Source organism: Pristiophorus japonicus, chromosome 16 (assembly GCF_044704955.1).
Source record: "Pristiophorus japonicus isolate sPriJap1 chromosome 16, sPriJap1.hap1, whole genome shotgun sequence".
NCBI classification, from domain to species: Eukaryota; Metazoa; Chordata; class Chondrichthyes; family Pristiophoridae; genus Pristiophorus; species Pristiophorus japonicus.
Genome location: NC_091992.1, coordinates 53,534,956 through 53,562,894, shown reverse-complemented (window position 1 = coordinate 53,562,894; position 27,939 = coordinate 53,534,956). Strand labels below are relative to the sequence as shown.

Sequence of the window (27,939 nt, the reverse complement as noted above, 5' to 3'; positions counted from 1 at the left end):
CGAAATACGTTATTGATTGACATCCGCACCGGCCAATAGCGGTTTGGGAAGCCTTCATTTGACGTAAGACGTACGTCGTGCGTACGGTTTGGAGGCGGGATTTACAGTTCCCTTGAGCGTTTACAGTTGGGCTGTGGGCGGGGAAAGACGAATGTCATCCGTCACCGCGTGCGCTCCTTCTCCGCGCGTGCTCACTTTTGAATAATTAACGCACCGCCCGCGCGCCATGATTGACAGCACCAAACCACCATCTCCAGCGAATGCTGCAACGCAGATCCCGCCCCTGCCTCATTCCGATTGGCGAACGCAGCAGCGGCGGGCGGGCGATCCTTGGAGATCCGAGCGCCAATTGGACAACGCGCCTGCCACTTACTCAGCTCGCGAGGCATTTTTTTTGGCATTGTGAAGTTAGGTTGATCCGCAGTAGATGGAGGAAGCTCCTTAGTGAATGTTGAGTGTATTCTGTGAGAGTGTGCTAATAGAGCCATGACTGGATTTCTTTGGCTGGGCAGCATGAATTGTGAAAGGTCATGGCACTGAGTCCTGATGATGAAGACTATGACACCTCCCAGGTCAGCCTTTAAGAATCATTTTACTACTTTGCTCAGAGGCTTAATGTGCCTGCGTGTGTTGTGTGGTGATGTGGGGAGAAAGTCTCAGGAGTGTCTGCTGTTGCTACTGGGCAAGGCCTTTTCATCCCACCCTTAGAAAACACATAGCACTGGAAAATAATGGTATCCTTTTCGCAGACATTAAAAAGCTTCAGGGAAGTAGGATAGTTTGTAGCTCAAGGTGTCAATCTCTCCTTTTGAGAAAGAGAGTGACCTAATTGATTATTCAAAGCAGCCTTTTAGGAATTTGCTTTAATGAGCCATAAATCTTTGCACATCTTCCACTAGATAACAGGATACCTCCTTCTTGTGCATCATCTGTATGTATTGATTGTGTGTGTGATCTGTGGTGTTATTAAAAAAATGTTTCAACTCAGAATAGGTTCCCATGTACTTCAGTACAATCTTGAATGTAGTTTGAAACATATTACCAAATGTGGTGATCAAACACTTCAATATTTGCAGTGTAAACCGATGTTAGATTTGATTGGGAAAGTACCTTTCACATGACCAATTAACCAAGAATAACTACTAGTTATTTTGATTGATTTGTTTTATACCCAACATATTAAATATCCATTTCAGCAGTGTCCCTGTGCTAAAATTAAAATGTTTTGTTACAGCATTGCTATCTTAATGTATGCTGCACATTGTAAATTGTTATATGGCTGTTTTTAATAGGCCTGTTATGAATCATATTTTTCTAAATTAGCTCTTAAAATGATTTTTTTATTAGGAGGAAGGGATTTAAAATAATGATTATCCTGACACCATGAAGGATATAAAATCATCTGTGGGCTTGCAAAACTAACCTTTGGGTTTAATGAGCTAATGTGTTACCAAAAGTCTATTGTTCTGCAAAGCAACAGCTTAGGGGCTGAGGGTTACAGGGTTTTTGTATGTTCCTAACTTTACTGAAGGATCAGTATATAGATATTACATTGAGCTTTTTTTTTGCAGGTAATAATTATCTTATGTGGATACACTTAAATGTTAAGGCGGTGGATGTAGAAGTTTTGTTGTGGTGTCGACTTGTTTTCTAAATGGTGCAGATAGTGAAGGAGATAATCTGTCCTGTGTATATTTTGCAAAAAGGTTCATTTTCATTTCCTCTGAGATTGTTGTGATGTATTCCTCTTTTTTGAATATAAATAATTCTTGCTTGCACCAGCCTAACCCCTGTAACTGCAAGTTCCTTGGGAATGAACTGAAGTTGAAATTCAGATGTGTTTGCCTGTTGTTGTCCCTTGTACATGTTGCTGTCTCGAGCATTGGAATTAGGAAGCCATTACAGTCTTCAGAGGTTATTTTCAGAACCTAAGACAGGTTATAATGTCTTTTTAGTTTAATCTTCAAATGCTGAAGTGAGGATCTCTGTATCAAACACTCCCATGTCACTCTGTCATTTTTGAATGCAATGGCACTGCAAAAATAAAAATTGAAAATAGGACAGCAGTAATGATTGCACTGAACTTGATATGCAGGACATCTATTAATGCAAGAAAAACTGTAAATGCAAAATAAATTATGAGCTGCAGTTTTTAGGTACTCTCAGTTGCTGCAATTAAACTCTCGTGCAGTGCTGTGGGTTGGTTCTGGAGCATTACATTAATATGTTTAATACAATCAGCTGCCAGATTAACAATTTATTAAAATCTAGAAGTGGGCCCATCAATAAAGTTATTGAATGCTTCCATGTTGTGAAACAGGGATTGTGATCAAATAATCACGACAGTATGGACTTCAAACTGTACAGCAGTAGTTTTAATTGCATTTACTACTTTTTTAAAAAAATGCTTGTTTACTTCGAGTTTAGTATAGCAAAACAGTTGAAGTAAATGAGTTCTTTCTGGCAGAGTAGGTAGCTGAGTGAGCTTGTCTTTGTGACCAGCTGGCAGTGTTTTGGACATTGAATCTCTTGATTGCTTTGTGTGGTTTTTGGTTTATCATGCTAGGATTTGAGAGACATGGCTAGAGCACATTTTATTTGCCTAAGCTACCGTACTATGTTGTCTAGCTGCTACACTCCAACCTATTGTTTAGTAGCTGCTGTCTTGAGTGGCTGCAGAATTTCTGTGGTTGCTATATTGGGTGGGTGTATTCCTTGTCAGCTGATACAGTAACTTGGAAATAGTTCAAAGTTAACAGAAGGAGTTGGGCAATAATTGCTTCAAACCTTCATTCACTGCATGTCATTAATTCCTCATTGCTGTACTTTTAATAAATTGATGTTTAAAATGTTCTAAATTTTAATCCAAATATTTTTACACAGCACATTTAATATGATCTGGAATGCACTACCTGAAAGAGTGATGGAAGCAGATTCAATAGTAACTTTCAAAAGATAGTGCATGCGCACGCTCTCTCTCTCTCTCTCTCTCTCTCTCTCTCTCTCTCTCTCTCTCTCTCCTCCTCTCCCTTCCAGTTTTCCTCCCTCCCCTCCCTTGAACGTATTGACATCTAGGAAACAGGCTTTCTCTGTTACGACCTCACTGAAATGGCCATTCTTCGTGTGTGAGCATTGATGGATAGAGTAGTTGAGCCCAATCGTCTATACACCAACACCTACATGCATGCATTTCTAGCAGGGGTTCCTGGATTGCACCCCTGCCACTACTCCAGCTGAGTTCAGCAAATTGGCTGTCGAATCTAGGATCTTATGCATAGTCACAGAGTAATCTGCTACATGTAAGATTTTGTAATTTTTTTGCTTCTCTTTTTTTCCAGCAGATCTATTTCACATGATTTTAGACATTCAATGGCTTTAGAGTTAGTCTAGCTAATTGCTAAATTTGAGCAAATTCTAGTTTACTACTTGCATATCTGTAATGCTGCTCACGTGCAGCAAGATGTCTCAAAGCACTTAACATTGGGTGGACAAAACAGGGGCATAGAGATGAAGAGGTTGAAGGGGAGCAATGACAAAATAGGTTTTTAAAAGTAGGCAGGGAGGTGGACAGGTGAACAGAGGGCAGGAGCGCAGTGGCTGAATGAGAAGTCAGCAATGGGAGAATAGATCAAGGAGAAGGAAGCGCAGTTGAAGGAGCAAAGGGTACTTGCGGGGATATAAGGGAAAAGGAGAACACTTAAGTAAGGGCAGGGTGAGGCCAAGAGGGAATTTGATCGCGAGCACGAGAATTTTGAAATCAACTGTCTGGGGCACGGGGGAGGCAATGGAGCTTGTGCAGCAATGAGAGGAAGTGGCTTCATAAGATGCATTTCTAAAGCTTTACTGATGGAACTGTACATGTTTAAGTGATAAATGGTTATACAGTTGACACTTGAAAGTGACAAACACTAACTCTGAACACCTTCAGTTACTTTCAGCACACTTAAAATCTGAAGCCAATAATTTCTTCATTGCAGTAGAACTTTGTATCTTGTTCTTTTTTTTAAGTTGCTTCCTCTTTAAGTACATGTTGAGCCTTGCCTTTGCAACACATAAGCTTGTCTATGAGAATGTTGCTATACTTGAAACTACAGTCATTGCACTTCAATTGTACGTTTCTTCTGCTACTGTTTTCATAGCATATTTATATTGTAGCAAAAATCTTAAAAACATAAGTCTCTTTTCCAGCGCTGGATCTTTGCGGTCCCCAAATGTTAGATTTTGTAAAGAATATTGAAAGTAATTACAAGTCAGAAAGTGAGGAGTTCAGATTTTGACAAACAGCAACAACATTTAAATGGTTTGCAAATGATCTGAGCTGAGAGATGAGATTTTATTTTGAAATACTCCATCTTTATTTGGTGATCTAGTTTATCAACTTCATGGGGATGGTTTCACTCTGTTTTTGAACTTTTCTGTGCTGGGGAAAGTGGGGAAGGCAGCATGTTTTGTGGCTGAAAGTAGCTGTCTCATTGGACACTAATATTTGGAGTAGTCTATGCTATTAATGATACATTAACATCCTCGACCAGGCCAACATCCCCAACATCGAAGCTCTGACCACACTTGATCAGTTCCGCTGGGCAGGCCACATTGTTCGCATGCCAGACATGAGACTCCTAAAGCAAGCACTCTATTCGGAACTCCTTCACGGAAAACGAGCCAAAGGTGGACAGCGGAAACATTACAAGGACACCCACAAAGCCTCCCTGATAAAGTGCAACATCCCCACTGACACCTGGGAGACCCTGGCCAAAGACTGTCCTAAGTGGAGGAAGTGCATCCGGGAAGGCGCTGAGCACCTTGAGTCTTATCGCCGAGAGCATGCAGAAATCAAGCGTAGGCAGCGGAAAGAGCGTGTGGCAAACCAGTCCCACCCACCCCTTCCCTCAACAACTATCTGCCCCACCTGTGACTGAGACTATGGTTCTCGTATTGGACTGTTCAGCCACCAAAGAACTCATGTTAAGAGTGGAAGCAAGTCTTCCTTGATTCCGAGGGACTGCCTGTGATGATGATGATATATTCATTCATCTTAGGCAGTCCCTTGGAATCGAGGAAGACTTGCTTCCACTCTTAGCATGAGTTCTTAGGTGGCTGTACAGTCCAATACGAGAACCACAGTCTCTGTCACAGGTGGGACAGATAGTCGCTGATGGAAAGGGTGGGCAGGGAACCTGGTTTGCCGCACGCTCCTTCCACTGCCTGCGCTTGATTTCTGCATGCTCTCGGTGATGATACTCGAAGCTCAGCACCCTCCCGGATGCACTTCCTCCACTTAGGGCGGTCTTTGGCCAGGGACTCCCAGGTGTCAGTGGGGATGTCGCACTTTTTATCAGGGAGGCTTTGAGGGTGTCCTTGTAACGTTTCCTCTGCCCGCCTTTGGCTCGTTTGCCGTGGACGAGTTCTGAGTAGAACGCTTGCTTTGGGAGTCTCGCGTCTGGCATGCGAACTTTGTGGCCTGCCCAGCGGAGCTGATCAAGTGTGATCAGTGCTTCAATGCTGGGGATGTTGGCCTGGACGAGGACGCTAATGTTTGTGTGTCTGTCCTCCCAAGGGATTTGTAGGATCATGCTCCAGCGACTTGAGGTGTCTACTGTACATGGTCCATGTCTCTGAGCCATACAGGAGGGCAGATATTACTACGGCCCTGTAGACCATGAGTTGGATCTCGTCGTCAATGTCTGCTCTTGTTGATGGGAGCCTCCCGAGATCAGGGAAGTTGTCCAGGACCACACCGCGGATCTTGATGTCTGGGGGGCAGTGCTGTGCGGCAAGGACAGGCTGTTGGAGGATCTTTGTCTTACTGATTTTAGCGTAAGGCCCATGCTTTCATACGCCTCGGTAAATACGTCGACTATGTCCTGGAGTTCAGCCTCTGTGTGTGCAGACGCACGCGTCGTCCGCGTACTGTAGCTCGACGACAGAGATTGGAGTGGTCTTGGACCTGGCCTGGAGATGGCGAAAGTTGAACAGCTTCCCACTGGTTCTGTAATTTAGTTCCACTCCAGTGGGGAGCTTGGTCAACTGTGAGGTGGAGCATGGCAGCAAGGAAGATTGAGAAGAGGGTTGGGGCGACGACGCAGCCCTGCTTGACCCCCGGTCCGGACGTGAATTGGTTCTGTGGTGGATCCATTGGTAAGGATCACGGCTTGCATGTCGTCGTGGAGCAGGCGGAGGATGGTGACATACTTTTGGGGACATCCGAAACGGAGGAGGACGCTCCATAGACCCTCACAGTTGACAGTGTCAAAGGCCTTTGTAAGGTCGAAGAAGGTCATGTATAAGGGCTGGCGCTGTTCCTTGCATTTTTCCTGCAGCTGTCGCGCTGTGAAAATCATGTCCTTTGTGTCCCGGAGGGGACGAAATCCGCACCGCGACTCCGGGAGAAACTCCTTGGCAACAGGGAGAAGACGGTTGAGGAGGACTCTAGCGACGATTTTCACAGTGGTTGATAGCGGGGAGATTCCTCTGCAGTTGCCGCAGCTCGGACTTGTCCCCTTTTTTTAAAAAAGATGGTCGCGATCACTGCATCTCTAAGATGTCCTGGCATGCTCTCCTCCCTCCAGATGAGTGAGATAAGGTTGTGTATTCGCGTCAGTAGTGCCTCTCCGCCATACTTCAGTGCCTCAGCAGGGATTCCATCCGCTCCCAAAGCTTTGTTTTTAAGCTGTCTTATGACTTTTTCTATCTCATGCAGTGTTGGGGTCTCACTGAGGTAGTGGCGGGTAGCATGCTGCGGAATGGAGTCGAGAACACTCGAGTCAAAGGCAGAGTCTCGATTGAGGAGATCTTCGAAATGTTCCTTCCAGCGGGCCCTGGCTGCATCGGTGTCCTTGATGAGTGTTTCCCCATTCTTGGCCAGGAGTGGGGTGGGGCCTTGGGAGATTGGTCCGTATGTGACCTTGACTGTGGTGAAGAATCCTTGCACATCATGGCTGTCGGCCAGCTGCTGTATCTCCTGTGCTTTCTCCATCCACCATCTGTTCTTTAGGTCCCGGGTTTTTTGTTCGTCCTTAGCCTTTAGCCATCTGTAATGCTGCTTTACTGCTCCCGAGTTGGGTTGCTGTTTAAGGCTCAGAAATGCCCTGCGCTTGCATCTATTAGTTCTTGAATCTCCTGATCATTCTCATCAAACCAGTCCTGGTGTTTCCTGGTTGAGTGACCGAGCGTCTCTTTGCAGGCAATGGTTATGGAGGCCTGGAGGGCAGACCAAGCGCTGTGGACATTCTGCGTCTCAGGGTCATCAAGGCATGCCAGGTTAGCGTGAGACACTGCCTGTAGGGGGCTTTCTTAGCTGGGTCCTTAAGTGCCCCGGCATTGACTTTTTGCGACACTGCTTCTGCTGCCCCCTTCGCTTTGGGGCTATGTTGATGTCAATGTATGATCGGATTAGGCGGTGGTCCGTCCAGCAGCCATCAGCTCCTGTCATGGCACGGGTGATGTGCACATCCTTTTGATCCCTGGCTCGGACGATGACATAGTCGAGCAGGTGCCAGTGTTTGGAGCGAGGGTGTTGCCACGATGCCTTGTATTTGTCCCTCTTGTGGAACAAGGTGTTGGTGATGACAAGTTCATGCTCTAGACATTTTGTCAGAAGTAGGGTAACGCTGGAGTTAGCTTTCCCTACCCCACCTCTGCCAATCACGCCTCCCCAGAGGTCTGTGTCCTTGCCAACCATGGCGTTGAAGTCGCCGAGGAGGATCAGTTTGTTGCCCGCGGGGACGCAGATCAGGGATTTTTCGAGGTTGGCGTAAAAACCCTCTTTGGCCTCATCTGTTGCATCGAGTGTTGGGGTGTAAGTACTGATGACTGTGGCACACTGGTTCCGGGATAGGGTGAGTTGAAGCATCATGAGGCGTTCGTTAGCCCTGCAGGGAGAGTCTTTGAGGCAGTTGACCAGCTCGTTTTTGATGGCGAAGCCGACTCCGTGGAGGCGGCGTTCCCCTTTCCAGAAGAAGATGTAACCTCCACCATGTTCCTTGAGCTGGCCTTCCCCTGCCCGTCGGGTCTCTCTTAGCGCTGCGATCTCGATATCAAAGCGTCTAAGTTCCCAGGCAACTATGGCGGTGCGGCGTTCCGGTCTGTCGCTGTTGGGGTTGTCCACGAGGGTCCTGACGTTCCAGGTCTCGAACTTCATGTTAGAGGAGTGGAAGATGCCTATGCATGTTTTCTTTTAACGTGGGGTGGTCATTGCACACCAGCTACCACATGGGCTTAGCTGAGCAAGGTTTTGGTCCAGTGGCAAAGGGGTCCAGGACGACTGGAGACCAAGGATTAGTGATTTGTGACTTAATTTTATTAAGTGACAAACTGGAATGTTGTTGGGAAATAATGTGATTCACGTGTGTATATAAATATATATATCATGAAATTCTTACTAGTACAGTAATCTAGTCTGAGACACCTTGGAAATAGTGACCATCTTTAAAAAAAGTCTGACTGCGGCAACTACATAGGAATCTCCCTGTTATCGGCCGCTAGGAAGGTCATCGCTTGAATCCTCCTCAACCGTCTTCTCCCTGTGGCTGAGGAGCTCCTCCCGGAGTCGCAGTGCGGATTCCGTCCACTATGGGGCACAACGGATATGATCTTCATAGCGCGACAACTTCAGGAGAGGTGCAGGGAACAACACCAACCCTTGTGCGTGGCCTTCTTTGACCTTGCAAGGGCCTTCGACACTGTTGGTCGTGGGGGACTATGGAGCGTCGTCCTCCATTTCAGTTGCCCCCAAAAGTTTGTCGCCATCCTCCGCCTGCTTCACGACCTGCAAGCCATGATCCTGACCAACGGATCCACCATAGACCCAATCCACGTTCAGACCGGGGTCAAGCAGGTTGCGTCATCGCGCCAACCCTCTTCTCGATCTTCCTCGCTGCAATGCTCCACCTCACACTCAACAAGCTTCCTGCTGGAGTCCACAATTAAACTACAGAACCAGAGGGAACCTGTTCAACCTTCGTCATCTCCAGGCCAGATCCAAGACCGTCCCATCCTCTGTCGTCTCAGTAAGACACTTGGTTGATACCCTCTGATAGCTAATTGCCAGTACAGATTCTAATTTCTTTACTGCAAATTAGATGTTTTGAACTTGCTTACCTTGGAGCATTATGTGTCTTTTGTCGTCTGTCGATGTTGTACAATTTTCAGCTGACTCGAATAGTTAAGAATCTTGGAGGGTCTGAGGGTGTGTGGCCAATGTTCCCTCTTTTTTTTTGGGTGCGTGGCCCCTTTTAACGGGCTGCGTGGCTCATTCAAATTTCTGCACATGTGCGGTTTTTCCCACTATCAAGCCTGCACGGGACCTCCTGACAGCTGCGTGGCCATGCAGCTAAATGGCAACATTGGGTGTGACACCCTTTTATTTCCCCTCTTTTTGCTCTTCTGGGGTCACATGTCTGCTTTTGTGAGCTGATCTACTCTCCAGCCCCTCCTTGTGTCATTCTTGAGGGGTTTTTTTACCCTACACTCCCAGCACGGATATACCTGTCTCTGCTTCTTGCAGTATTGTGATGAGATAAGAAACTCAGCAGAGTGGGGGAATCCTCATCCAATTGCCTCATTGTGCATTCATGTTTCCAGAGCCCCATGATACCACAGTATCCGGAACTCTAGTATTTCAGTTTGTGGTTATATATTCAACAAACTCTTTCAACATAACGCTCAGGAAATTCCCTTCAGTTATTTCATTAACGCAGAAAAAAAAATCCCTATTTTCTTTTTAATGTCCTAATTCCTTTATTGATACTTCTGATTTCCAATGTCTTTCAGCCATTGGTGGAGATCATTATGAGCATTTCTTTCTCATTGCTGATGAGTAACAATCTTTCCAACATAGTTGATGGCTGGTACAGGTATTGGGTGAGTGGAAATGATCGTTTTGAATTTCATTTTACTGGGAGCTGGACATAAAGGGGCATTTTGCACATAAAATTTAACCTGCAGTTACCCCATCTCTGCTCTGGTAATCAAAGTATTTTTGAATCCAGTTATAAAAAGGTTGCGTTGATTCTGTGTTTCAGTGATACCAATCCATGCAGATTGTTTCATTTTCTATTGGGTATGGTGCTTTTTCCTAAACTGCATCTCAAGTCAAATGGAGTCAGTTTTGAATAGGATTACATTACATAGGATATATGGCACAGAAATGGGCCATTCAGCCCAACCAGTTCATTCTGGTATTTATGCTCCACTCGAGCCTCCTCCCGTCTTTCCTCATCTAAATCTAGCAGCATAACCCTCTATTCCCTTCTCCCTCATATGCTTGTCTCGCCTCCCCTTAAATGCATCTATACTATTCACTTCAACCACCCCCTGTGGTAGCGAATTCCACATTCTCACCACTCTTTGGGTAAATAATTTTCTACTGAATTCCCTATTGGATTTCTTGGTGACTGTCTTATATTGATGGCCTCTAGTTAGATAAGTAATTCAATGTTTAGTTATCAATGTAACAGGCCATCGATAATCAGATCCAGAAATGCACGCACGTCACATTGGTACTTTTGGAATGTATGTTGAACACCCTGAATAATGACTACAATTAGGTTATTAACAAAATGGTGATACTGCATACAATGATCACGATAACATTCACACCACATCCTGCAAAATTAAATTTTTGCTCCAACTATTTAACATTTCAGTCAGATGTTAAAAATATTTGTGATTCGTAATGCAATGGTAGCGATATACTACTCTGAGTGTTAATTTCAGCAGTCAACATTTTGCAGCACGCAATCCACTGACAAACACTAGAAAATTATACTGCTGTTAAAATAGCTTGACAGTATTTTATGATCGCAGAAACTGATTAAATTTTTTCTGAAACTGCCTTGAGGGTCATGTGTGGTGGCGTCTGTGAACTGTGTAAATAATGATTGGTTGTTATTTTGCTTAATTTTTTTGTTTAGCTTGTTTTCTTGAGCTTTGCTGTTGTTTAAAATAAAACCTGATTTTTCTCTGAACCTGGCCTGGCTTTTGAGCTCTAATTCCTCTTCACTGATTTGCTTTCCTGATTTTTCATGCTAAAAATAAAAGCTGAGAAACACCCAGAGGAAACATTTAAAAAAAAATCAGTAATATAAATTGATTTAAAAGTTCCTTAGCTATAGCTCGCAAAACCAAAATTGCAATGATGAAGCCATTTCCTCCATCATTTAAATTAATGTTTTTAAAAAATATATAATTATAGGGCTCAATCAATGTAAAATTGAGGATTATCATTGAGGTATTCAGCTGTTTCTGATGGGGCTAAACATTTAAGCATTACTACTTAGGTTTTGATTATATTAGAAAGAAAGACGCCTATCACGACCACCAAAGCGTGTTTACAGCCAATAAAGTACTTTTTTGAAGTGTAGTCACTGTTGTAATGTGGGAAACACGGTAGCCAATTTGCGCTCAAACGGCATTTTGAACATGACCAGATAATCGGTATTAGTGATGTTGATTGAGGGATAAATATTGGCCAGAACACCGGGAATAATTCCCCTGCTCTTCTTTGAATTAGTGCCATGTGAGTGCCGTTAGGTAGTAACTATTCATTTAAGGGCTATTTATGTCTTTGGCAAAAATGTACATAAAATGCACAAAATTAACTCTCCCTCCCCCTCCATAATCTTGTGAAATTTACAATTCTGGGTGGCAGAGGGAAACGAGGTGGGACTGTATTACTGATGGCTATCCTAGTGACTCTGGAAAGGACATGTATATGGATGTTCGGTGAGAACCAAGTTGAGCTGTTGTGATGCTCTACATAGTCAAATACTTTGCCGACGCACTCCTGCACCAACTCGCGCTGCTCCCTTCGCCTGTGCTCCACTTCAATCAATTCTTTGATATTCCTCAGGTGTGTCCTTTCCATATCTGGTTCTGTGCATTTCCCTTCAGTTCTCTCTCTGTGTTCCTGTGTTAAACTCTCTTCCTTTTCTCGGTGTATGCACCTGTTCAATTTCCACTCCTTATTTATAATTTTCTGCGCGTTTCCCTTTCTGTTGCTCATCCATGAGGTTTCAGTTCAAAAGTGAAGAGGGCGTCACCATAATCATTGGTGCATGGGCAGGCACAACAGGAGCGGCGAGGTTGGGGCGAAGGAGCAGTGAAAGATTACAGAGTAATGTGATCGGGGCCCAGGAGAGGCGTGAATTCGGGGTCCAGAAGAGGCGAAGGCTCGGGCAGCATGGGTCAGCCCACACTGCGATATGTGTGCACACTAGGGTTCGTGCAGCAGAGCTGGTCTCCAGTCGTCTTGGTTAATCCTTGCCACTGGACCAAGGCCTAGCTCCGTCAAGCCCGTATGGTGGCTGGTGTGCAACTGCCACCACACGTTAAAAAAATCCACGCACAGGCATCTTCCACCCTTCAGGATGTAGTTTGGGAATTGGAATATCTGGTCCTTCATTGAAACACCTGTGAACTCATCCCTTTTTGGTGTGGAAGCAAGTCATCTTCGATTCGAGGGACCAACTAAGAAGAAGTCAAATACTTTATCAATACTTAGCACCTTCAGAAATGTGGCGTGGGGTTGGGGGAGGAAAGAGCATCCAGTCAAACGAGCGAATTTTGGTTCTGATTGGATAAATTGGTTCTGGATAGATGACCAGATTTGCACATGTCGTCTGCAATGTTAAGTTATTGCATGTTGTCATAAAGATAAGGGAACAGTTTCATTGCACTGCCCTTTGAGCAAGGAACTTGAATGATAAAATTACAGTGATCAGTGCCCCAAGGCAAAATTACTCTGCTGTTTTAAGGAAATATGTTGTTAGAAACACTTTTTGTATGAAGTCAAGCTTATAATGGGATGTCTAGTTTGGCTATCCATTCGATGGCCTCCTGAGATGCTGAGAGAAGAAATGAGGTGCTTCCCACAACAGATCTTATTGGACAGGTTGACATGGTGTGATGTGTTCCATGATCTGGGACTCATAAGTTTGCGATGCAAAAACCCCGAGGAACCCATCTGCTGCCTTCATCCAGAGATTGTGTGTGATTTAGAATAATGTGGACTTTCCCTCCCACACCACTTGTTCTATTTTAAGGAACACAGGCCCTGCCACTTCTCAACAGATATCCATCTAACTTCCTTTTTAAAATAGTGAATTGACCTAAAACCAAATACCTTCTCGGAGATCTATTTGCGTGTCCACTACGCTGCAGAGTAAAACCTGATTTGTATCTTTCCTGGATATTTGTGGATTTTGTACTATGTGTTCTAGTTCTATTCTCCTTATCTTTAGCTGTGTTTGCACATCTCAGAAACTGCTTTTGCAGTGGCCTAGGCGTACATCACCAAGGAAATAATGTGTAGCTAGAAGAGAAGGGGAAGGTTGTTTGCTGTCTTAGTGTATGCTGGTACTTTTAAAGAAGAAAGACGTTCATTTATATAGACCTTTCAGGACGTCCCAAAACCAATGAAACGGGACACCCCAATTTTTATTTAAAATGCCTAATGAAACAGGCTGCAACTCCATGTACAGTACTGCCATCTTTTGATATTATAATCAACTTACTGCTCCACATGAGTAGCAATGAATGCATTCTTCTAAAGGGAGTTTCTGGGTTGTAATCCAAAAATTTCTGACCGCAATGAATTTCAAAGCCGAATCAATTCATTTTGCTCACTTATCTCTGCTTTGTAGTGTGCAACAACATTTGATGTTTTAAGCCTTTGTCTTGAGAAAAAGCATTTAATATTTTTGTATGTCATTTCAGTTGTACTTGTGTCAGTGTCCCACTATGAAATCATTAGAGTGGATGCCAATGCTAAAATTAGAAAGAATGTTTGGAGCTATGATTTTCTGTTATACTTTCATTGTGAAACAGTGTGGTGTGTCTTTTGTCACTTGTAATCAAAGAAAGACTTCAATTTATATAGCACCTTTCATGGCTGTGGGACCTCCCAAAGTGCTTTGCAGCCAATGGAATACCTTTTGAAAAGTAGCCTCTATTGTGATGTAGGAAACGATGCAGCATAGCAAGGTCTAGCAAACGACAATGAAATCATTTTTTTAATGATTGTTTGTTGAGGGATAAATATTGGCCAGGACACTGGGAGAACACCACTGCTCTTTGAATAGTGTTGTAGAATCTTTTACATCCACCTGAAAGGGCAAACAGGGCCTCAGTTTAATTTCTCATCCGAGAGACGGCACCCCTGACACTGTAGCACTCCTTCAGTACTGGCACTGGGAGTGTCAGCCTGGATCCATTCAATGTCCTATATCTGCTCTTCTGGGTGCCAGAGTACACATGGAAGCTTCACAAGCATTCTTCCCCCTGCTTCAGGAGGGCAATTATTTTATTCTCCCTCCAAATAGGTGGAATTTTGCCGGTTGCCAGTACCTCCCAGAAGAAGGAAGTCAACCATCTCTTCGCTTTGGGTTCCAGTGCTTTTAAGAATTCTGGGTAAGCACCATCTGGACCAGCAGTTTTTCCAGATTTGATTGTCAACAGGGCTACTTTTAGCTTATCCAAGGTGAATGGATCAGACATAGTTGACGATCTTGGTGCCGCCATCAAGTTTGTCGAAAGCTGCTGCTTCATCTGCCGTCGAAATTCCTTGTCCACCGGAGCCTTTGATGTTTGTATCAAGTGAGATGCAATGATGTCTGCTCTGATGGTCGTCCTGTGTTTATAGGCGGGGTTTGCCCAGCTAGTTGACTGAGCAGAGTCCGTGCTTTCCTGCTGGAGTGAGTGAAGTTAGTCTTCTCCACAAGGCTCCTCCACCTTTCACGTCTCGTCGAGTTCAAGGACTCCAGCATTGTGGTGGCTGTGGCTGGGTTCTTATTCAGCGAATACTCCTGGTAGAGAACCTCGCTTTCTTCCGTCCAACAAGGAATATATGTCTTTCTAAACCCCCGAAGTATACTGCATTTTATGGCAGCTTTAATCATTCCTATAAATCTGATGAAGGCATTGGTGTTTGGTGGATGTTGAGGTCAACTGACCTTTGGAAGGTTTCCCAATCTGCTTTTTTGAAGTTCTATCGTGGTTCTGGTGTAATGACAGGAATTTCGATTGAGGGTCTGTGCTGACTGTTGGGAAAGTTGTCAAGAATGGTTCTGGAGGCGATGATTTGGTTTTCTTTGCTGTCTTTAGAGAGGAAACATAGGTCTGGGTTATTTTCTCTCTGCCATCTTGATGAATGAAACGTACCTCGATCTTTGACATCAAAAAGGAGGAATTTATTCTCGAGCGAAGCCCACTGTACAATTGCTTCTCCATAGAAACATAGAAACATAGAAAATAGGTGCAGGAGTAGGCCATTCGGCCCTTCTAGCCTGCACCGCCATTCAATGAGTTCATGGCTGAACATGCAACTTCAGTACCCCATTCCTGCTTTCTCACCATACCCCTTGATCCCCCTAGTAGTAAGGACTTCATCTAACTCCTTTTTGAATATATTTAGTGAATTGGCCTCAACAACTTTCTGTGGTAGAGAATTCCACAGGTTCACCACTCTCTGGGTGAAGAAGTTTCTCCTCATCTCGGTCCTAAATGGCTTACCCCTTATCCTTAGACCCCTGGTTCTGGACTTCCCCAACATTGGGAACATTCTTCCTGCATCTAACCTGTCTAAACCCATCAGAATTTTAAATGTTTCTATGAGGTCCCCTCTCATTACAGTTGACGTCTGCATAGCACCATATTGTGTGGTGGCTATTAAAGTCTCCAAGCTGGATGGATGGATGGATGTTGACTAGGAGGGAGTTGTGGGTCAGGCCACTGTACGAGTGGTGGTTTGTAGGCATTGGTGATTGTTTGCTCTCCTACATGTATTGCTGTAGTAAAAACTCCGGCAATACTGGTATGCTCAAGTTCAGTGCAACCTTCAATGCCTTGTTTAACATAGCACACCAGCTCATATTTGGAATGGTTATTGAAAGCGATTAGGTCAAAACCTGTGATCGGTCCTCTTGTGTCAAACTGGTGGATGTATTCAATGTGTGTTTCTTGAAGCACCAGAACATCGTGCTGTGTTTCTGCAGTAACCTTTCGAGGTAGTGTATTCCCATTTTGAATGTGAGGTGCCTCGCTGGAGAGGACTGTTCGATTTGCTTGGTTTGTTACTGTCGCCGGGAGGTCAATTTAACGACAAGTTCGGTGAGACGACATTAGTTGCGATCTAAAATTCCCTGAATTCTGGGGAGGTCCCAGCAGATTGGGAAACTGCAAATGTAACACTCCGATTTAAAAAAAAAAAAAAAGGAGGCAGACAAAAAGCAGAAATCTATAGACCAGTTAGCCTAACATCTGTGGTTGGGAAAATGTTGGAGTCCATTAATAAAGAAGCAGTAGCAGGACATTTGGAAAAGCAAAATTTGGTCAGGCAGAGTCAGCATGGATTTATGAAGGGGAAGTCATGTTTGACAAATTTGCTGGAGTTCTTTGAGGATGTAATGAACAGGGTGGATAAAGGGGAACCAGTAGATGTGGTGTATTTGGACTTCCAGAAGGCATTTGACAAGGTGCCACATAAAAGGGATTGTGGGTAATATATTAGCATGGATAAAGGATTGGCTAACTAATAGAGAGCAGAGAGTCAGGATAAATGGTTCATTCTCTGGTTGGCAACCAGTAACTAGTGGGGTGCCGCAGAGATCAGTGCTGGGACCCCAACTATTTACAATCTATGTTAACGACTTGGCAGAAGGGACTGAGTGTAACGTAGCCAAGTTTGCTGACGATATAAAGATGGGAGGAAAAGCAATGTGTGAGGAGGACACAAAAAATCTGCAAAAGGACATAGACAGGCTAAGTGAGTGGGCAAAAATTTGGCAGATCGAGTATAATGTCGGAAAGTGTGAGTTCATGCACTTTGGCAGAAAAAAAATCAAAGTGCAAGTTATTATTTAAATGGAGAAAGATTGCAAAGTGCCGCAGTACAGTGGGACCTGGGGGTACTTGTGGTGCATGAAACACAAAAGGATCGTATGCAAGTAAGTACAGCAAGTGATCAGGAAGGCCAATGGTAACTTGGCCTTTATTGCAAAGGGGATGGAGTATAAAAGCAGGGAAGTCTTGCTAAGCTATATAAGGTATTGATGAGGCCACACCTGGAATACTGCGTGCAGTTTTGGTTTCCATATTTCCGAAAGGATATACTTGCTTTGGAGGCAGTTCAGAGAAGGTTCACTAGGTTGATTCCAGGGATAAGGGGATTGACTTATGAGGAAAGGGTTGGGCCTCTACTCATTGGAATTCAGAAGAATGAGAGGTGATCTTATCAAAATGTATAAGATTATGAGGGTGCTTGACAAGGTGGATGCAGAGAGAATGTTTCCACTGCTGGGGGAGACTAGAACTAGAGGGCATGATCTTAGAATAAGGGGCCGCCGGAGATGAGGAGAAATTTCTTAGGGTTGTAAATCTGTGGAATTCGCTGCCTCAGAGCTGTGGAAGCTGGGACATTGAATAAATTTAAGACAGAAATAGACGGTTTCTTAAATGATAAAGGAATAAGGGGTTATGGGGAGCGGGCAGGGAAATGGAGCTGAGGCCATGAATGGTGGAGCAGGCTAGAGGGGCATTATGGCCTACTCCTGCTCCTATTTCTTATGTTCTTATCACGTAACAGGGTGGGCCGCGAGAAGGCTGTTATCATCCACCCTTGGGCAAGTTATCGTGTAAAGAACCCAGTGCCCTTGGAACCACACCCTGATGAGGAATCAATGCCTTCAGGAGGGTGGGAGGAGGAGGGGTTGGGGGGAGTATAAAATTAGCAGGATGGGTGGAGTAAATAGAAAATTGGCAGTGGGTGGAGTGAATAGAAGTAAACAACCACAAGAAACCGCCACTATTTAACAACCAATGAACTACCATTTCACTTTAACTACTGCAAAGTATTTGGATTTTCAGTGTGAAGTTAATTTTGATATACTGAAGTAACTTTAGGTCAAAATGTACAGTTACAGTTTTTTGTAATCAGTTATTCCCTGCTCGAGCATACAGTGTCCCAATAAAAGCTTGGATAGGTTTTCCTCACAGTCTGCTACCTTCAATATCTATTGTGTTTCCTTTCAATCATAACTGAGTTTTAAAATGTTAGCATATGAAGGTACATCCTGGTGTATATAGTCAAGATAAAAGTGCTGAGGTTCCCTTTTTGCATAGTCTGCTGGTGCCTGTAATTACATGCACAAACAGTATTGCTATTACTGGTTGGAATTCCTTTTTTAGATTGTTCACTGTACTTGATATTAATGGTTAATATTTGATTTTAAAAATGACACACATTGACCGTTTACATTAATTTGGTTATAGCTGGCTGGGGCTATCGTGAACTGATAGGAGATTTAATCCAAACTACGACTTCTTACATACAGGGTCAGGACTGCATTAGAATTTTGTTTCAAATTTTTGCTCATATGACAAGTAGTGGTCGCTTTTTTGAAAAAAAACTTTCACTGCCACAAACTGTTTAACTAGAGGAAAAGAACAAAATGTACAATACTTAGAGCTAGGAGTTTGTCAATAGTGTAGGGAAAGGTGGCAAATGGCTACAATGGATCCAGCTCAGCAAGCAATGAAAAATTAAAGACTGAAAAATGAGCTTGATTGACCTCGCATATTTAATTCCTCACTAAATTCCCATCTTACTGTATTTCTCCTTTGCTTACTTCACATTACTGGGCAACTACAGTACTGTTATTGGTTTCTGTCATCCAGGTCCTGCTCAGTCAATGGCACTATTAAATTTAAGCCTCTCGGTCTGCATTGGTGGCAGCAGAGATCTGAATTTTCCTTGGTCTCCCAATCTACCACCAGTACTAGAAGCTGTCTGGTCAGCATTGCATAGACTTTAAGTTTGTTTGGTGTGTAAACGTGCTTAACATCATGATGCACTGGGTCAGTTCAGCACCTGTTCCAGGTCTATGCATCATTTAAAAATAAGTGCATCAGAAGAACCAACCTAGATGCCTCTGAAAACAGTCATTCTGCCTGTGTGAAAGATTGGGTCTTTGTTTCTGAGTTGTTCTCTGACAGGGCTACAGGAAAAACGGGAGTATTGGGAAGGAAAACAGTAGCTTTTTGGCACTGCTCTTCTAAAACCCAGGGCAAGTACTTTTAACCTAACACTTGAATAATCGTTCAGCAGCCCAATTGATGTTTTGTGTGTGTGTGTGTATATATATATATATATATATATATATATTATAGTAAGTACTATGATTTTGGGTGTACTTGCACAATTTTAGCATTGCCCTGAAGCTGTTCTGGCTTTGCACTGACACAAGTTTGTGTATTAAATGGAGCATTAAGGCCCAAATTAACTGCAAAGAGAAACTAAGACCCCCCCTCCTCCGGGCCTTGACTCTGTTTTCAGGCTGCGTTTACACTATTAACTATGGTGTAAATGTACCTCTTAGTCTCTTATACAAATTACTACTTCATTTATAGAGTCCAAAAATAATTTTGTGCTATGGATTGTGGCAAGCGAAATGGTTACTATAATTAAAAGATTGCAGTGTGCGATCTTATGCTCCCTGTGCATTTTAACCTTAAAGGAATCCAATACACATATTGTACAAATATAAAGACTCAAATTGCGTTTCCTCGTGTTTGGAGTTTAGGACAAGTCTCAACAGCAATAACATAACTTGACAAGATACTTCAAATTGCTGATTGCAGGATGATCATGTAATTGAAGTTGCTTTGTAGTTAGCTCTGGATGTTTCAGATTAGTTGAGGAGCATCAGATATCCTGAACACGAGAACGCAAGGGAGATCAGACTTGAACAGAGAGGGATGGGACTCAACTTTGTGTGTCATACATCAGAGATGCAGGAGTCAGTTGGTCTGGTGTGGTTTACTATTGTCCCGAGCAGTTTATCACAGCAGGCCTCAAATTTGTACTACAAGAATACTACACTAACATACAAGCAGCTTCCAGTTGCACATATTTACTTCAAGTACAGTAATACTTGTATTGTACTTGCAACTGGGATGGGGATGAGGAAGGGAAAGGGGTGATAATGTGGATCTAAAATTACACCATCCTGGACTAAGGAAAGGACATTTTCCTCGCCAATTAGTTTGTGACCAGTTACTTTCCAGTTCTGGGTACTGTAGAGCTGCAATCAAAGCAGGTAGAATCCTGAACTACATTGCTAAAATAAATAGATTTTTTGAGTCTGACAGAATTCTGCTTAACCACCACACACAACTTCCAATCTATTTTGCAGTTCTTGAAATCTTTGGACTGCATCATTTACTCTTCCTTCACTTCAATCCATCTCCTGCCTCTTTCTCTACCACCTATGCCTCCTTTTTCCCTACAATTTTATCTTTCTTCCTTTGCTTTTCTCTTCTACCTTCACCCCACTCTCCTCCCATGTCTCTCTCTCTCTCTTTCCTTGCACCTCACCTATGTAAAGGATTTATAGATAGTGTAGAGGAAGCAAATAACATTCGATCATTTAATAAGCTGGATGCTGTGATTAGGCTAATAGTTTCTAGATGTTTGAGCTAAGATGAGATGAATGGCTTCCCTCATCTGTATTTATTTTGCGATCTGCAAAAGAAACCACACCAACTATCAAGTGCACTGAATCACTACCCATATCAATTATCTGTGACACTGTGCTATTTTAAAAGAAAAGAACTGCAAGGCATTCCATATTTACAAAATACTGTACTGTATTATGTTATCCATAGATTTAATCGAACAAATTGAGTCGGTGTTATATGATCTGGGAACTCTTCGCTTGAAAATATTAGAGTGCAGGGAAATGGGATTAGACAAGATAACTCCAGTGTGGGACTTGCACAATTGACCAAATGGGTTCCTTGTGTGTTGAAATTGCTATGATTCTATACACTTAATACTGACCATTACTTTGAGAAATTACACATTCCCAAATGTTCATATATCATAGGAACAGTTGAATAGATTTAAAGGTCAACTTTCCATTAGTCGTTTGATTACCTGGTAAAGTAGCCTTTAGTAATTTGTGTACATAAACACCCAAAATCCTTAGCTCCTCCAGTCTCTCATCATGAAGAAAATATGCTGATTTGTCTATCTTGGATCCAAAATTGATGACCTCGCACTTTCCCATATTGAACTCTATTTGCCACAGTTATGCCCACTCACTTAAGTCTGTCTATGTCCCTTTGTCAATTCCTGCTCTCATCTACACAACTTACTGTGCTTCCAAATTTAATGTCATCTGCAAACTTGGATATACCACTCTATTTCTTCATCCATCATTGATTTATATGGTAAAGAGCTGAGGCTCCAGTATTTCAGTTGCACACTTGGAATAATGGACAGGTATTTACTAAGTGTCATCAATACAGTGTAATGTTTTGCTGCAATCATGATATCGTGTCATCAAATTGTTCACTTTTTTTTACATATTTTGAAAATGCATTTGAAATTTTTCTTAAATGTATTGTATTTGGAAAAAATACCTCATGTGATCAGACAGGTTTTTAGACTAGATGTTTAATTTATTTATCGGGAGTACTTCGAAGTTATAGATCTTTCACGTTCCTGAAAGATAGGTAGGCATATGCGACACTCTGCCAATAATTCTGTAGCGATAAGGAGCACATCCAGTCATGACCGTTGAATCCAGATATGTTGCACGGATAAAGGAAAAGTTCCGAATGTTGAAGGTGTTATGAAAGCAATACAAAGTTAGGTTCAGGGGAAATGAGTGGGAGGAGTTAGAGACTTGAAGCTAACATTGACTTGTTGTTTCTGATTGCCCGTGGCCAACAATTTTAAAACATGACTATCTGGAATGGGTATTTTGTGTGGAATTTCCCTCCCCCAGTTAAAATTTTGCTCCAGTGATACGAATTTTAGGGGTTTTCATATTGACTCTTACTTTTTAACCATTGCCCTGTTTGAATAAACAGGAAGTGTTTATGGCCAGCTTAAGGGACCTGTGACTATGATTTACCAGTTGCATCTATCTCTGTGGCGAGCGAATAGTCATGGTTGGAGACAAAAAGGTACTGAATTTTTTCATACTATCTACAGCTACTTTTGAAGTTAGATGCTAAATATAACTGATCCTGAAGTATTTCAAATGTCCAAGCTTTCAGTGCTATTGCAACAAACATGTGATTCTTAGCTTGATACATTCAGCATTCGTCACAAATTAGAAATATTTAAAGCTGGAAAGGGAAGATGATCTGGCTTTGATTCATTTCCAGGTGAAAAGGATACCGGTTTTGCTGATGGTTTTACTGATTTGTTTGCCTGCTGTGCTTTAACTTGAACCGAAAGTGAACTTCCCATCCTTGGCTTTGCTAGCTCAGCATTTCCTGACTGCACACTCAAAGTGATTACAGTACTGTAAAAAGCAATTGTGACCATTTACATTTTGTGGAATTTGAAGAAAATGTGCAAAAATTAAATGGCTTGCATTAGTAACTGCATTTAGCATCAGGCAGCTAGTAAAATCCAGCAAGTAGATTAGTATGTGTAAAACCATAACATTTTATATCCCATGAAATGAATAGGTGTACCGTAATTAAAATCTTCTTTACAAGCAGCTTTTCTGACACGGAACCAGGCACAAACACAGGCAGTCCATTAATTTATTCTTGCTGCAGTCTCACCCAGAGCTCCCTGTTGTGCTTCTGTCTGTAGCTGGGATAGTTGTAATTAATCCAGTTAACAAAATGCTACTTTATTTTTAGTTGCTTTTCCCCATAGCACAGTGCTCTTTGCTTTAAAGTAACGGAGGAGTTGTTGGACTTAGTTTAAAGGAAACTATTTATTCTAATTGCCACACATTCTAAATGTTCTCAATGACGTGGCCATATTCATCTGCTATCCTTTTTAATCTTTAAAACTTCTAAACAGAGATGGCTGAAAATTGGCACCCTCCGACACTTAGGTGATGATGTGAAATCTTTGTTTCCAGTGAGTGGTTAAATGAAAATCCAAGCTGTCAAGTGTCATCTGCAGTGGAATTTTGTGACTTCTTTCCAGGGGGAATTCTGCACATATTGGGCTCCATTTTCCCCAGTTATCTGGGCCGTTTGGTGGGGAGGACGCTGAACCCCTGTGTCCAGGCAAGAGAGCGATTCTGCCAGCCGACCCTTGAGGAGATGTTCGGTCAATGGTGGGGTGGTACTTCGAAAACAATCTAAAATTAAAGAATTGGGTTCGACTTCGTTGTCCCAAATGTCTTAATTGAATGCCTAGCTTCCCGTTCAAGCCTATTGACATGCGCAGACCGGGAATACAACATGTTGCATATTGCAACGCGCAGCATAATAGGGAGGACCATTGGCATCTTGAAGCAGCGTTTCCGATGCCTGTACCATTCCCGAGGCTACTTGCAACACTCCCATGAGATTGTCGGTCAGTTCACTGTTGTGTGCTGCATGCCTTAGCCATCATGAGGCAGCAGCAGCTGGTAGTAGAAGACCCACCTGAGGGGAGAGTGACTGATGATGAGAAGGAACATGCAGATGACGAGGAGGAGGAGGAAGCCATGCAACTACCTGAAACCGGAGCACAACGGCGGAGGAGGTTGGGCCGTCGTGTCCCTTTAACGATTGCTCGAGCCTTGCGCCAGCAGCTCATCAGTGAACGCATTGCTGCCTGAAGGCTCAGCGGCAACTGTTCCAAATGGACCATGTTTACTGTTTGGACCTGTTCCGTAATGTTGTGTTAATGGAACAAATAATGGAAATTAATCAGTTATAATTTAAAATATATTTTATTCAAAAGTTTAACACTGGTTTGTACTTAACTTTAATAAAAATATTCTTGTATCGAACTTTAAAGTTTTCACTTAAGATCACTTACTAACTTTTAAACTTGTAAATTTACATCACTCACAAAAAACTTTTAATTTGAGAACAGTTACAACAGTAACAACAATAATTACAACAATAGCAGCAAAGAAAGGCTGCACCCATCTCTCCACCACCTTATTCTAAGACCGCCAACTGCGTTTGGTTGTCTTGGTGACTTCACCCCTGCCCACGGGCGGTGGCACAGCGTTTCTCGGGTTGGTTCCAGGCTTATTCTTTCGAGCATCTCGAAAAATGCGCACTTCTTGATGGGGTGGGAAGGGGGGGGGAAGGTGTGGGGGTATGGGCAGGTGATAAGGTGGAAGGCCCGGCTTGGGCCTCTTCAGAGGCTGGTCTGGGGATTTGAATGGGAGTGGCAGTTGATTCCGTCAATGACCGCGAGGTCTGGGCGTGTTCTCTTATTGTAGCAGCTAACTCCAGCATTCCCTCCCTCATGTACCCTGACAGTGTATCAGCGACCTGCAACATTCCCTCCCTCGTGCCCGGACAGTGTTCCCATTTCTCGTGAGAGTGTTGTTACTTCTCCCGACAGTCTAGCTACCTCAATCATCCACCCCACTGACGGTGTCGAGGAGTGATCACGTAAAGTCAATGCTCTTCGCACTCATTGCCATCATTTGATCCACATCTGTTAGATCCTGCACCTTGGGAGAGCGCTGTCGAGCTCTCCTTCCCTTTCTCACCCTGGGTGTGGCTCGCTGCATCCCACTGGGACACGCAGCCTCGAATTGTGGGGTCCTGTGCGAAACCATGGAATGTCCCAACACTCGCACCACTCAGGAAAGGGACTGGCACCTCAATTGGCGGCACCTACACCTCCTCCAGAGTGAGTACAACAGTGGGGACTTCATCCTCCTCCTCCCCCTCACTCTCATGCTTTTAGTCTGGAAGGTGGGATTGAAAGATGTTCTCTCCAGGCTCGTCTGCGTCTGAATCATCTTCTGCATTGGCTTCAGCTTCGTCAGGATTGGCCTCAAGTTCTGCAAAATATAACTGAACAGACAAATGGTTAGCAGCAGAGGAGGGGGCAGGGTGGGTGGCATGAATAGGCTCTCACAGCGCAGGCAGCAGGCTGATTTGAAGGACCACAACCAAAGTGTAGCTGATGGAGACATCCCCATGAACCGAAGCATGGGTAGCCCGTGCATTACTTGAATTTTAGCAAAGCCAGAATGTGGAATTTGCAGGACTTACCTTCTCCCTAGAGTGTGGACCCAGCTTGTGCAGTGGTGGTTGCTTTTCTTCAGGCAGGACCCATAAAGAAGCAACCCTCTCTTCCACGTGTGTCAGTGGGTGCAGATTTGCTGGGAATCCTCCTGTTCGAGTACTTTCTCTCTTGTGTGCCACCTTCCCCTGCAAAGATGAAAATATAACTTTTCAGAGAGGGTATCTTTCTGCTGGGTGGGTCATACAGATGGTCATATTTACAATTGCAATTCCGGTGAATAAATTAAAATATTACTCACATTAACTACTTGACCAAGGTCCTGCCACTTTTTGCAATGGCCTCCAGACCTCTGGGTGGTCACCATTGCACAGTAATCTTCTGCAAGTTGGTTCCAGTGTTTCTTCATTTCTTTGGGTGAAACTTTTATGTGACCTCTGCTGGTGTCCAGCTCCTGCCATCTGCTCTCAATCACAGTAACTAGTGCCTCCACTTCATCCTGTGAGAAATTCTTGATCCTTGAGCCGCATTGCATATTGCAGCTCTGATTTTTCCACTGAGAATTGAAGTTCTCTCTCAACTGGCTTTTTAAAAATGGCCGAATGCAGACCAGGAGTTGTACTGGGCATGTACGCCCTTAACAGTCACGTAAAAAAATTTTTTTTCCCCCTGTGCATGCGCAGAAGGGGCGGCGTCATTTTTCAGTGCAGACATTAGGCTCCACCCCCCCGAAGCTAAAGGACAGGCTGCACGACGCCAATTAAAAAAAAAAATTAGAATGGGGAAACTTGCAAGAGATTTTTTTTTGTTGTAGTCGGGGCCAAAAAAAACTGCCGTAACTCTTGAAATACGGCAAAAAACAGCATTGGGGAAAATTGAGTCCAATATCTGGTCCTAGGCATTCTCTGTCTATAGGTTTAGGAACTTCCTTTACTCTGAAAGGTTGCTGCAAACAGCAAAAGCACCATCAGAAGCAACCCTGTGATGTTGGTGCCATTGGCGCAACAACTATCCTCAGCAGAGTGTTTTGTAGGGATTTTTAACTGCAGAGAGCCAGGATTGACAAAGCTCAGGCCACTTGTACAGGCAATATTGCACTTTCACTGTTGCTACTCCGTATGGACTTTCTTCTTGTATTAGGGAAGTTCCACAACTAGAATGAAGACTTAGCACTAAATTTCTCTAAAGTGGTTTTTAGACACCTTTGTGTAAGTCTGCCGCCCCACCCCTCGCCACTTTGCAAATATTGACTCCTCATGGAACCCCTGTCCTAACTTTCAAAAGATAGTGTTAACTATCCAAATAGTGGTATCATAGCAGAACATGTTTAAATATTTGTAGGTAGCAATGGAAATAATATGCTAGTCATTCAGTAAAAACAGAAATCTGATCAATTTGGATCCACTGGGGACACCCACCATCTCAGTTTGAAAGCTGTTGCCTATGCCTCTGTTTTCAGAGTATATGCATTGGACAGGAAAGCTGCTGATTTGTTCATTACTGCCTTATGTTTTGTCAAGCAAATTGGGCTATGTAACCTTTAATTATAAGGGATGATTCATTGATCATTGCTTGATCCATTTACATGCATCACATGCCTTTAGCATTGCAATATAGAATATTTTCCCCCATCTCCCCAACGTTTTTTGTGGTTGTGGGAGCGGGGGGCAGATGCGGGGAAGAGAGAAGCAGGGGAATGATAGAAAGATTTAAGTGACTTACCTGATGAACTTCTATCTGATTTGTCAACTATCAACTATCTTGAATATTCAATAATTTGTTTTCAAACTCTAATAACTGAATAAACACATCAATAGCTACAATATTAACACTAGCGTTTATGTTGACCAGGTGAACATGACCAGAATGTCAGCAATGGGACTAATTTCCTATTTTAGATCTGAAGTTTCTATGCGCTCAATTTTCCCCAATTATCTGCGCCATTTTTTTGGCGTGCACCATTTTTTTTTGGACTAAATAAAAATCTCCAAGTTTCCCCAAAGTTTTTGCTCCAGTGTAATTCAGTTAGGTATGATTTTTTTTTTAGGTTACGATTTTTTTGCGTAACCTCACGTCTGCGCCAGTTTTTCACATTTAAGCAAGTTTGACCAGTGGGATGCCACAGGGTTCAGTGCTGGGACCCCGGCTATTTACAATATACATCAATGATTTAGATGAAGGAATTGAATGTAATATCTCCAAATTTGCAGATGACACTAAGTTGGGTGGCGGTGTGAGCTGTGAGGAGGATGATAAGAGGCTGCAGGATGACTTGGACAGGTTAGGTGAGTGGGCAAATGCATGGCAGATGCAGTATAATGTGGATAAATGTGAGATTATCCACTTTGGTGGCAAAAACAGGAAGACAGAATATTATCTGAATGGTGACAGATTAGGAAAAGGAGAGGTGCAACGAGACTTGGGTGTCATGGTACATCAGTCATTGAAGGTTGGCATGCAGTTACAGCAGGCAGTGAAGAAGGCTAATGGCATGTTGGCCTTCATAGCTAGAGGATTTGAGTATAGGAGCAGGGAGGTCTTACTGCAGTTGTGCAGAGCCTTGGTGAGGCCACACCTGGAATATTATATTCAGTTTTGGTCTCCTAATCTGAGGAAGGACGTTCTTGCTATTGAGGGAGTGCAGCGAAGGTTCACCAGACTGATTCCAGGGATGGCAGGACTGACATATGAGGAGAGACTGGATCAACTGGGCTTGTATCCACTGGAGTTTAGAAGAATGAGAGGGGATCTCATAGAAACATATAAAATTCTGACGGGATTGGACAGGTTAAAGGCAGGAAGAATGTTCCTAATGTTGGGGAAGTCCAGAACCAGGGGTCACAGTCTAAGAATAAGGGGAAGCCATTTAGGACCGAGATGAGGAGAAACTTCCTCACTCAGAGTGGTTAACCTGTGGAATTCCCTACCGCAGAGAGTTGTTGAGGCCAGTTCGTTAGACATATTCAAAAGGGAGTTAGATATGG

General features: G+C 43.3%; 1 protein-coding gene across 2 annotated transcripts in view; it reads left to right on the top strand.

The window, feature by feature from the left end:
* The first annotated feature begins 413 nt into the window (after positions 1-413).
* Positions 414-27,939, top strand: part of LOC139226504 (lysine-specific demethylase 2B-like) — a 193,431-nt gene continuing 165,905 nt past the window's right edge. For both annotated transcript variants that reach the window (XM_070857335.1, XM_070857334.1), the window contains exon 1: positions 414-572. In XM_070857335.1, coding sequence (XP_070713436.1) covers positions 531-572 — 42 coding nt within the window. In that variant the 5' untranslated portion in view covers positions 414-530. The remainder of the gene's footprint in view (positions 573-27,939) is intronic.